The sequence below is a fragment of the Anomaloglossus baeobatrachus genome, chromosome 2 (assembly GCF_048569485.1).
Source record: "Anomaloglossus baeobatrachus isolate aAnoBae1 chromosome 2, aAnoBae1.hap1, whole genome shotgun sequence".
NCBI lineage: Eukaryota > Metazoa > Chordata > Amphibia > Anura > Aromobatidae > Anomaloglossus > Anomaloglossus baeobatrachus.
This window is the reverse complement of record NC_134354.1, coordinates 539,811,381-539,824,407: the sequence shown is the minus strand read 5'-3', so window position 1 is coordinate 539,824,407 and position 13,027 is coordinate 539,811,381. Positions and strand designations below refer to the sequence as shown.

Below are 13,027 nucleotides of genomic sequence, written 5' to 3'. Positions count from 1 at the left end.
CTTGCTGGGTAATAATGTAGTTAGATCTAGCTGTATATTATCAACTGGCCCTAAGCCCGAAATTCATGGTGTCACGTCAATATTGGACATGGCCACCATGAATTTGTAGTACAGATAAAAAAAAACACAACACACAGAAAAATATTTTTATTAGAAATAAAACACAACACAATTAGTGACTCCATCTTTATTGAAATAAAGAACCCTCCTCCGCAGTAATTCTGGGTCAAGGATCCCGCGCCATCCAATCCAGATCCAATAACATCTGATCGGTTTCCTGGAAGGCAAAGTGATCAGATGATGTGTCAGGTTACAGGGCCTGAATCACATGACACAGCAGCTGATTGTATAAATGGCTTTTATACAATCAGCTGATGCATCAGTGCAAAAAAACCCCCCCACAAACTACACACTTCTGTGCAGACTCCTGTCCGACAGCAGCAGCTGATAGTTTAGCCAGCCGGGCGGTAAAAAGCCGGCCTCACCGCTCGACTTTTAGTGTCAGCTGATTCCGTAAGGTGACCGCATCATCTGATCAACGCCAGGTCTAAGAGAGAGAAAAGAGAGAGAAAATAGAGAGAGAAAAGAGAGAAGAGAGAGAGAGAAAAGAGAGAGTGAGAAAAGAGAGAAGAGAGGAGAGAGAGAAGAGGAGAGAAGAGAGAGAAGAGAGAGAGGAGAGAGAGAAGAGAGAGAGAGAATAGAGAGAGAGAGGTGAGGGAAGAGAGAGAGAAGAGAGAGAAGAGGAGAGAAGAGAGAGAGAGAAGAGAGAGAAGAGAGAGAAGAGAGAAAGGAGAGAGAGGAGAGAGCAATGCAGCCTCATTCCATGAACTGCTCTGATTTTAGAGTTGTGTCCCGCCGCTCACAGCTGATGTCCGGCTCCTCCCCTCTGTGCATAATTAAGTTAAATTCTAAATAAATAATAATTATAATTTACAATTAAAGTAAATTAAATTCTTTACTGGGACAGCCGGGACTAAAACTCGTGAACTAATTCTCCTTAGGCAGTAGCTCTATCCATTGAGCCACTGCCTCTAATGCAAAGCATAGGAAGATTTGGTAATCTTGACCTCTGTATTGCACGTGAGAATCCAGAAGTAGATTATTCAGCTACAAGGATGGATGGAAGGATGGATGGATGGATAGATGGAGAGAGGGATGGATGGAGGGAGGGAGGAATGAATGGAAGGATAGAGGGATGGATGGATGGAGGGATGAAGGGATGGATGGAGGGATGGATGGATGGAGGGATGGATGGATGGATAGAGGGATGGATGGAGGAATAGAGGGATGGATGGAGGGATGGAGGGAGGGATGAAGGGAGGGATGGAGGGAGGGATGAAGGGAGGGATGAATGGATGGAGGGATGGATAGAGGGATGGATGAATGGAGAGATGGAGGGAGGGATGGAGGGAGGGATGAATGGATGGAGGGAGGTATGAAGGGAGGGGTGGATGGAGGGATGGATGGAGGGATGGAGGGAGGGATGGATGGAGGAATGGAGGGATTAAGGGATGGATGGAGGGATAGAGGGATGGATGTAAGGATGGAGGGAGGGATGAAGGGAGGGATGAATAGATGGAGGGATGAATGGAGCGATGGATGAATGGAGAGATGGAGGGAGGGATAGAGGGAGAGATGAATGGATGGAGGGAGGAGTGGATGAAGGGATGGATGAATGGATGGAAAGATGGAGGGAGGGATGGAGGGAGGGATGAATGGATGGAGGGAGGGATGGATGAATGGATTGATGGAGGGATGGATGGAGGGATGGAGAGATGGATGGAGGGATGGATGGATGGAGGGATGGAGAGATGGATGGAGGGATGGATGGATTGATGGATGGAGGGATGGATGGATAGATAGAGGGATGGATGGAGGGATGGAGGGATGAAGGGAGGGATGAATGGAGGGAGAGATGGAGGGAGGGATGAATGGATGGAGGGAAGGATGGAGGGAGGGATGAATGGATGGAGGGAGGGATGGAGGGATGGATGGATGAGAGAGCAAACACCGGCACTACCGCACTCATCACCGCACACACGCAGGCACTACGGCACTCATCATCCTCGCACACATGCAGGCACTACCGCCCCCATCATCATCCTTGCACACACGCAGGCAATACCTTAGTGACGTCCCCGCTGACAGCGTGACTCACTTCATTGCTGCGTGGATCTGACACAGAGCGCTCATGTTCTACGGCGCTCCTGTCAGCTTCATGTAGCAGAGCTGGATGCGTCATGGGACCTCTGTGGATTACGTTGGACCTGGAGGGGTATTTGGGGATTTTAATAAAATGGTGAAAGAGGGTGTTTTTTTGTCTTTTATTCCAAATAAAGGATTTTTCGTTGTGTGTGCTTGTTTACTTTCACTTACAGGTTAATCATGGAAGGTATCTCGGGGAGACGCCTGCCATGATTAACCCCCTATTACCCCGATTGCCACTGCACCAGGGCAATTCGGGATGAGCTGGGTAGAGTCCCGGGACTGTCGCATCTAATGGATGCGGCAATTCTGGGCGGCTGCCTGCTGATATTGTTAGGGTGGTGGGCTCCCCATAACTTGGTGCTCCCCATCATGAGAATACCAGCCTCCAGCCGTGTGGCTTTATCCTGGCTGGTATCAAAATTGGGGGGAACTGCATTTTTTTTTTTTCTGTTATTTATTTATTTATTTTACTGCACGATATAGACCCGCCCGCCGGCGGCTGTGATTGGTTGCAGTGAGACAGCTGTCACTCATCGTGGGGCGTGTTTGACTGCAACCAATCATGGGCGCCGGTGGGCGTGGAAAGCAGAGAATACCAGATTGAATAATGAAGAGGCAGACATTTTCAAAAGAAGAAAAGCCGCCGGAGCTTTGTGCAGCGCCGCGCCCATGATCGGTGAGTAAGAAAGAGAGGGATTATGCTGAGGACGCAGGACGCACATAGCCTTACTGTGAAAAGCCATGCTTTTGGTGATTGAACCATTATCGAACGGTAACTCGAACTGCCGAGTTTGAAGCAAATCGTTCGAGTTTGTCGAACGACTCGAACACCGCCCAAAATCACTCGAATTTGAAATTGGCGAACCGTTCGACTCGAACATCGCTCAACTCTAGTCACAAGGTCCAAAAACTTCCACACTCTCACTTGCTTGAGCTTCCACCATATTGGCAAGCTCTTACTGGTCAACAACAGGTTCTCACCAGTTGCCTCACACGTGTAGGGTGTCATATATACAGTGGAATGGTAACGGTCCAAAAATTCCTAGATAGTCCAAAAAAAGCGTAAAAAAATGCAGCAAAAAGGTAATAATCAGAGCAATTCCAATTGAGTATATTAGTGCAGACATCTGTAGGAGAAAAAAAGCAGTGATTTTAAACATGAAAAAATATCCTTAAAGCTATGTTTGCTTTATATTTAATATCAGTCTCTTTTAGGTATGGATTTACTCTTCAGCCCTCTTATTTTTATTTCTAACTGAATGTTTAGCAGGAATCAGGTAGAACACATTTACGGAACAGTTAGGTGACATGAAATGCATTTCATAGTGTTGCATTGCCATCTTGTGGTGTGTTGCAGACTATACATATAGCTGTGATGAATGTTTGCCGCATTACTGTCACTTTTTTAATTTATTTTGTGACTTGTGAAATTACTATCTAATTTCATCAATGCATTATCTGGACAATAGTTCTATTTATACATGGAATCAACACTAATTTATCTGTTCAAAATGTGAAAAAATGAACTGTTTTAGCTATAGAGTATATGTTATCTCCAACAATAATAACTGTGCAACAATTTACACTTTTCCAAACTGAATAAATATGTTAAATAATACTTTTTCTTTTTTTTTCTTTTTCTGCTTTTTTGTTTTAGGTTGAGAATAAAGACTTAAAGAATAGAATCCTTAATGACCCAGTAACATACACCGAAAAGCACCGTAAGGATTGCAAATCCTTCTGTGAAGCCTTACTGGAAAAAGATCCTAAGAAACGTATAGGGTTTAGAAATGGAAATTGCAATGATTTACGTGTAGTTCCCTTCTTCAATGAAATAAACTGGAGGAAGCTTGAAGCCGGTATGTCCAATACCTTCAGATATGTATTATTGAAGTATAAAGTAATAGCCAGGAAAAAAAATATTTATTAGCTTAACACTTAAGTACATAGATTTGCACATTTCATGACACTCCTCCAGTGAACCATGACTCCACATGATTATTATGGGATCAAGAGATTCCCAATTGTCTCAAGTCTAAAGCAGTTTTATGCTATATTCAAATGGGGTGACAAAACCCTCCAGTGTCTGCTACCTCTATATGTCCTTACTAGGACAAGTTCCCTCCATGAGCCATACACTACAAAAACATTGGTCTCAATTCATTTCTCCCTCTTTCATAAGTAAATCTTATTCTTGGAAATGACCCATCATTTAGATCAACTTAAAAATTATTTTTAGAAAACATGTAATGATTTATTCTATAATTTTTCCTGCCACACTATTTAAAATATTACTAAAATCTTGCTGTTTTTACTTTTGACACTAAGCCTTTTGAATCTGACACGATAATAAGCTACCACCTATAAATAGATAACACAGGATCCACCAGTGAAAACATGTAACTTGGACAATTCACCTCTTCTACCTCCTTTCAAAATGACCTGTACACACTTCAGAGACATGCCTAGAAATCTATCCCATAGTCATGAACGAGTCACATCTAACCTACAGGTTTTTATGTCCAGTGAGTCCTTTAAAGCATTACACCAGCATTTTTTTAATTGAAACTCTGGAGTGGTGTTTTTAATCTAAGTCCTTGACCCATTGTCTTATACTCACCCTCTGCCATCTTTACCTTCTATCACCACTGCTCCAGTTGATCTTCAGCATGATGTGACCTGCAGTTTGCTCCAGAAATGTCTGGAGTGATCCAGAAGTCATGACTCAATGTAAAGGCCCTGTCACACACAGAGATAAATTTGCGGCAGATATGTGGTTGCAGTGAAATTGTCGACAATCAGTGCCAGGTTTGTGGCTGTGTACAAATGGAACAATATGTCCATGATTTCACTGCAACCACAGATCTGCCAAAGATTTATCTCTATGTGTGACAGGGCCTTAAGTCTACGAGAACCTCCATTTGGCTCTTATAGATTTGTATTGAGAGCTTGTGACTGTTACCTCTGACTTCTGGCAGTCAGAAGTTGTGGTCACAAGATGTCGCCGTGGTACCAAAGTGGTACTGATAAAAGGTGAAATTGGTGGCAGGTAAGTATATTACTATTACTAAGGGCAATGACTTTATATTGCTATCACCACTCGGGCGCTCAGAGTTTTTGGTGATGAATATTTTATTGCATCCAAAATACAGCATTTTTCCACTTTCACGAAAGAGAATGGGATTCATAGAATTCTCATGCCCACTGTGCTCTGGCTTAAATTATGGAAAAATGTAGGTGATACATTCCCTAAAGTCGAGCAACCCACGGGGTCTTGGGAATACTTGTCACCAGGCTGGTGAGGGTCAGGGGATGTTACGGGTGGCCCTGCCCGGTTTCATGACCCCGAGGTGTCCATGAAGGGATGGATGATGGGATGATGGTGGGGAGAAGGGGTTGAGGATGTTGGGAGTAGTAGTTGTGTCATGATGCCACCTGTGACATGCGGCCAGGGATTAGCCGCCGCTGCAGGTGCTTTCCTCTGGGGCGGATGGTGTCGCAGCCGTGATGGTTCAGCTCCCCACAGGTAGAGCTAGGCCTCAGGGAGAATGATGGGGGACAGTAGTGACCGATGGGGCTGGAGCGCGGACTGTCGGCGCTGGAGCGTGGGGCGCTGGCGCCGGCAATGAAGGGCTGATTCAGTAGTTGCGGTTCATGGTCTTTTACTCACAGTCCAGTTGTCACCCTTGGAGTGCTGGTCTCTGCCGTAATGGGCCCTAGCAAATCCTGGATAATTCGGAGGTCACCGCTGGTGTTCCCTCTGTATATCCTTTCTGGTCGGGGTTCCTCCAATCCCGTGGATGGAATGTGGAATGGGCTGCGGGTGTTTCCTGTACTCTCCACAGACCCTGGAATCCCCGTTAGCTTTAGAGAGCCCAGGCTGAGCTTCCTGCTCCAAGCCACGGGTCTTGTAGTGCTCGAAGAAGTGTAAGGTCATGCCTGGACCGAGGTCCTGACTGTGCTCCTCATCCCAAGCTGTGCCTGGGGTAACTCTCCTCTATTGTGAAGATGCTCCTTCCTTTTCCCCAAGTGGTGCGGGAAAGTGCCATTCCTCGTGATGGCCACCCCCCCATCTACCCTAGGCAAACCCCGGTGAGAAAGCACCTAACTGTGTGTGGTTTGTGAATGGGAGAAACACCATCGATTAACCTCTTGCTTACCCGGGATGAGTACTGCACCTTAAGTGAGATGCAGTACCCTGTGGCTATTGAAGTCTCAGGGGTGCCACAATAGCACAAATCCAATTCTAGCCAGGAACAAATGAAAGATTAAACAAATTATAAGAAACCTGTCACTTACAAAAATGCTATTTACATGCAGATTAAGTAGTAATCTGCAGGAAAATGCAGATAAGGAAATAATTATTTGATCCCTTGATGATTTTGTAAGTTTGCCCAATGACAAAGACATGAACAGACTATAATTTTAAGGGTAGGTTAATTTTAACAGTGAGAGATAAAATATCCAAAATAAAATCCAGAAAATCACATTGTATAAATTATATAAATATATTTGCATTTTGCAGAGAGAAATAAGTATTTGATCCGTCTTGCAACCAGAACTTAATACTTGATGGAAAAACCTTGTTGGCAAGCATAGCAGTCAGACGTTTTTGTAATTGATTATGAGGTTTGCGCACGTCAGGAGGAATTTTTGTCCACTCCTCTTTGCAGATCATCTATAAATCATTAAAATTTTGAGGCTGTCGCTTGGCAACTCGGAGCTTCAGCTCCCTCCATAAGTTTTCTATGGGATTAAGGTCTAGAGACTGGCTAAGCCACTCCATGACCTTAGTGTGCTTCTTTTTGAGTCACTCCTTTGTTGCCTTGTCTATGTGTTTTGGGTCATTTTCATGCTGAAAGACCAAGCCATGGATCATGTTTAATGTCCTGGCGGAGGGAAGGATGTTGTCACTCAGGATTTTATAGTACATGGCTCCATCCATTGTACCATTGATGCGGTAAAGTAGTCCTGTGCCCTTAGTAGAGAAACACCCCCAAAACATAATATTTCCACCTCCATTCTTGACAGCAGGGATGGTGTTCTTTGGGTCATAGGCAGCCTTTCTCTTCCTCCAAACATGGCGAGTTGAGATAAGGCCAAAGAGCTCAATTTTTGTCTCATCTGACCACAGCACCTTCTCACAATTACATTCAGAATCATCTAAGTGTTCATGGCCAACTTCAGACGCGCTGGCACATGTGCCTTCTAGAACATTGGGACTTTGCGGGCACTGCAGGATTTTAAACCCTTACGGCGTAATGTGTTACCAATGGTTTTCTTGGTGACAGTGGTCCCAGCTGCCTTGAGATCATTAACAAGTTCCTCCCATGTAGTTTGAGGCTGAACTCTCACCTTCCTTATGATCCTGGATAGCCCACGAGGTGAGATTTTGCATGGTGCCAGAGATCGATACCGATTGACACTCATTTTGTATTTTTTCCATTTTCTTACAATTGCACCATCAGTTGTCTCCTCACCCAGCATGTTACTTAGGATTTTGTAGCCCATTCCAGCCTTGTGCAGGTCTATGATCTTTTTCCTGACATCCTTAGAAAGCTTTTCGGTCTTGCCCATGTTGTAGAGGTTGGAGTCTGACTGATTAATTGATTCTGTGGACAGGAGTCTTTTTTACAGGTGACAATTTAAGACAGCACTCTTTAATGCAGGTAACGAGTTGATCAGGAGCGTCTAACTGGTCTGTAGGAGCCAGAACTCTTAATGGTTGGTAGGGGATCAAATACTTATTTCTCTCTTCAAAATGCAAATAAATTTATATAATGTATGCAATTTTATTTTCTGGATTTTATTTTGGATATTCTATCTCTCCTGATAAAATTAACTTACCCTTAAAATTATAGACTGTTCATGTCTTTGTCAGTGGGCAAACTTACAAAATCAGCAAGGGATCAAATAATTATTTCCTTCACTGTATCAATTAAATCATGTTAGATTGATTTTATTGCAAGTGCAGCTTCAGGGAGAAAAAGAAGTTATATTCTTCTATCAGCTACTTGCTTTCAGTCATTGGGTCAGTGCAGAGAGCTGTCACTGTCACGGTTCATTATACATTATGAATGCTGTACTCAGTCCCCCTGAACTGTTAGTTGTCTCAAGTTCTGCAGTGTATGTGTGCAGCATGTGTGTGCAGAGCAGGCTGTCAATTAATCTGCAGGGAGGTGATACAGCGGTGAACGAAACAGCCCCATGCACTGCGCTAATTAGTGCCTGTAGGTCGAATGTAACTTATTTTTTCCCCTATAGCAGAACTTCCAATAAACAGCATAACATGGTTTAAATCCTATTTACCTGCAGCTTATACCAAAATCTGAAGGTTTCTACACATGACAGGTTACTTTTTATGACTTGATGATTATGCGCATGTGGGTTTATATATGATTTTAGTGGCGCAATATGATATGTCGCTTTTTTATAATTTACGTTACATCCAAAAAAACATTAGTCATCAAGATGAAAACATAAAATACTTTATAATGTATGACACGTCATAAACGAAATTACCAATATTCTCTATAAACTGGTAGTCCAACACTAGCTCATATTATCATGCTTGGTGCTTGAAATCTCAGTTTATTACATAATGGAGAATATTGGGGCAATAATTATAAATCGTATAGTTTTCCAAGCTGTTTGGACCAAGCTCCTCACTGACTTCAAAGACTGTGTGCAACTGTACTAAGCATAGTTTGATTGTAAACTGTGATCACACCGAATATTGATTTGACTTAGGTTAAAATAATACAATACTATTTAGTAAAACAATTTCAGGTATAATAATCTTTTATCTGCCCCATTTTGTATTTATGACTGAATCTATTGCAAATGATCATTACACGTGTCCCAACCATTTTACATAGTTGATCTATTATATAAGTAATCTTAATACATACATTGGGTTAAATAAGTTTAGAACATTTCACCACTTTCTAAGTAAATATATTTCTAATGCGGGCCTCACACGAGATGATCTATCATGCGATGCATCGTCGGGGTCACGGTTTTCGGGACGCACATCGGGCATCGTTTGCGACGTCGTTTCATGTGACACCTTCGAGCAACACTGTTCGGTCACAAATCGTGAGTCGTGTTCCTTATCGCTTATTTTTAAAAAATCGTTTATTTTTCATGGCGCCGGTTGTTCATCGTACCCGGGGCAGCACACATCGCTCCGTGTGACACCCCGAGAACGATGAACACAGCTTACCTGCATCCCGCGGCTCCCGCCGGCTATGCCGAAGGTAGGAGGTGGGCGGGATGTTTACATCCCGCTCATCTCCGCCCCTCCGCTTCTATTGGCTGGCGGCTGTGGGACATCGCTGTGACGCCGAACATCCCTCCCCCTTCAGGAAGAGGATGTTCGCCGCACACAGCGAGGTCGCTCAGCAGGTAAGTACGGGTGACGGCGGTTTAACGACTTTGTGCGACACGGGCAGTGATTTGCCCGTGACGCACAAACGACGGGGGCGGTACGATCACTCGTGCGATCACACGATAGATCGTACCGTGTGACGCCCGCATAAAGGTGCTATTGACAATTTTGACATTGTACAAAAGGCTTTGTTGGTGATGACAGCTTCAAGATGCCTCCAGTATGGAGAATTTAACCATATACATTGCAAAGGTGTGATTTTGGCCCACTGTTCCACACACTCTGCAAATCCTGAAGGTTCTGTGGGCGCCTTCTGTTTGAGCTTTAGTTCCTTTATTACTTTTCTATTGGATTCAGGTCAGGTGATTGGCTGGGCCATTCTAGCAGTGTTTCTTCTTTCTCAGAAATCAGTTGAGCGTTTCCTTGGCTGTCTGATTTTTTTCAGAGATCTATAGTCTAGCATTGGCAAATTTGCTCCAACATTTGGATCAAAATTTGGACATGTCTCTTTTTTTGGTGTGGATAGAACTCATACATGAAAAGGTGATGTCTGAATGAGCCCTTATTTTCATGATACTATATTGAAAGTTTTTCTTGTGAGAACTGGGAGTATTGTATGGTTCTTTCGTTTTTATTATAAGGTAAATTATAATTATCATTGAAGGCATTTGCTCTCCTATTGTGTTAATAAGTAAATCTTTATGAAATCACATTTCATCTATATCATTTAATCCGACAGGCATTCTCCCACCACCTTTTACCCCTGACTCCAAGACAGTGTATGCTAAGGATATTCAAGATGTTGGATTGTTTTCGACAGTGAAAGGAGTCAACCTTGAGGAAAATGATAAGCAATTCTTTGATGAATTTGCTTCTGGAAACATTCCTATACCATGGCAAGAAGAAATGATTGAAACTGGTATCTATGATGAACTGAATGAAGAAGTAAATGACATCAGGCGACACTCCACCGCTAATGACAACTCAGCTAAGTCTGGAGTATGTCGAATTGCATAGAGAGATTTATTAACCTTCTCCAGATATGTAAAAGTAAAGATAATTGTTTTATTTTCTGACTGCAAAAACTTCATATTAGGCTACAGATGTGTTCAGAACGATGAATCACTCAATTAAAGACATTGTTATGATACGGCATATACATTTGCCTCTTCCCATCCCCTTAGATAAGAATTTATTATATATAAGTAGTGATGGGCAGACCTGCACTGTAAAAGTCCGGATCCGTTTTCCAAATGTACCCGAGGACCAAGCCCGGAACTTTTAGGGAATTCTTGGTATTGATCTGGATCTGGCAACTCAGGAAATAAAAAAAATAAAGGAAAAAGAAAGAAAATAAGAATGAAGCAAACGCTTCATTCTTACAGAGTCTCCAGCGCAGCTGTAACTGCTCTTGCGGCCGATCATTCACTGCCAGGGCCGTTCATTACCTTCATTGCATATGGACTGCTTTCCCCGCCCACCAGTCTCTTTGATTTTTTTGCAGTCAGACGCACTCCAATGCTGAATGACAGCATGTCTGACTGCTTCCAATCACAGATCCTATCTACAGGTCTATCATACAGTAATAATAAATAAATACAAAAATTGGCATAGGGTCCTCCCATATTAGGATACCTAGTACTGATAAAGCCTACAGCTACAGGCGGCAGTTCCGAGCCGTGCGCTTATCTTGGCTGTGTATAAAAATAGGAGAAACTGCATGCAGCTTTTTTTTTTTAAAAAAAAAAACAGATTTAAAAAATAATTAAAAAAACTGATGTGTTGTCCTTTCCAATTTTGATACCCACCCATGATAAAGCCCGACAGCTGGGGGCTGGTATTTTCAGGCTGGGGAGACCTGTGCTTATTGGGGTTCCCCCAACCTAAAAATAGCAGTCTGCAGCCACCTGGAATTGCCACATTCATTAGATGTGACAGTCCTGGCACTTTACCAGGCTCTTCCCGTTTGCTCTGGTGTGTTGGCAATCGGGGTAATAAGGGGTTACCAACAATTCACAACTGTCACTAAGCACTAGATGGGAAGTGTTTATGAAACCTTCATTACTAATCTGTAAGTGAAAGTAAATAAACTTAAACACTGAAAAAATTCTTTATTTGAAATAAAATACAAAAAACTCTTTCACTCCCTTATTGACCCCAAAACACTCCTGCAGGTCCGATGTAATCTAAACAAGGTTCCACAATGATTCCAGCTCTGCTACATGTGTAGCTCACAGCAAGCATCATAAAGCAGACCCTCTCGCTGTGAACTTCAGGCAGAGACTTAGTGAGCCACGCAATCAGCGGTTATGTCATTCAGATGATTTGTGGCCACAGCTGGAGGTTCCCATGGCCCTCCACCAGTGACCGCAGGTAACGTGACCTCGGGTGACCTCAGGTGGGGTAACTGAGTTTAATGAAGTACCTTGAGGTCAGGTTACCTATGGTCAGAGAACGTGGTGGTATGTGGGAATCTCCAGCTGTGCTTGCAACTTACCTCAGTGACGTCACTGCTGATTGCTGCTCAGTGTCTGCCTGAAGTCCGCTGCGAGCGGTCATGTACAATAGTCGCGCGCTATGCCTTCAGTAGTGTAGCAGAACTGGAATCGAGGTGTGACCTCGTGTGGATTACAATGGACCTGAATGGGTGTTTTTGGGGTCAATAAAGTGGTGAATGATTAGTAATGGGATGTATCATCTATGCCTCCAATTACTAATCTAGGGCTTAATAGCAGCTGTGAGTTATGATTAACCCCTTATTACCCTGATTTCCACTGCGTCAGGGCAATCAGGAAGAGCTGGGTAAAGTTCTGGGAGTGTCACATCTAATGGATGCACCAATATTGGGCAGCTGCAGGCGGCTATTTTAAGGCTGGTGGGCCCAATACCCTTGAGCCTCCCAGCCTGAGAAAACTAGTCATTGGGCTTTATTTTGGCTGGGTATTAAAAATGACTTCACTCCATTTTTTTTAAATGACTTATTTAAATAATTAAAAAAAAAACCAAATGCATGCGGTCTTCTTTTTTTGATACACAGTCAAGATAAGAGCACATCTGGGGGCTGCAACTTGTAGCCGTGGCTTTATCTGTTCTGGGTATCATAATATGGGGGGATCCTATGCCCAATATTTTACTTATTCATTTTCATACCATGATAGATGCACGTAGTGTCTGTGATTGGAAGCAGTCAGCTGACACATTGCCACTCAAAGTGGGGGCACATCTGACTGCAACCAATCACTAACGCAGGTGGTGGGGAAAGCAGTGCATATGCATTAAGGTAAATGAGCAACCCTGAAGTGAATGAGCGGCCAAGAGGCAGTTACAGCCACACCCCCTATCCCTTCAACCACCATTTTTAATCGCTGGATTCTGATCACCATAGACTTATATAGGGACTGGCCTCTGGCTAGATAATGAAGATCAATT

General features: G+C 43.2%; 1 protein-coding gene across 1 annotated transcript in view; it reads left to right on the top strand.

Annotated features, from left to right (window-relative positions):
* The window catches only part of GRK1 (G protein-coupled receptor kinase 1), a 131,574-nt gene extending 120,959 nt beyond the window's left edge, over positions 1 to 10,615 (top strand). The window contains exons 6-7 of the mRNA XM_075334327.1: positions 3,866 to 4,067; positions 10,338 to 10,615. Of these exons, the coding sequence (XP_075190442.1) occupies positions 3,866 to 4,067; positions 10,338 to 10,615 (480 nt within the window). The remainder of the gene's footprint in view (positions 1 to 3,865; positions 4,068 to 10,337) is intronic.
* The last annotated feature ends 2,412 nt before the right edge of the window (positions 10,616 to 13,027 follow it).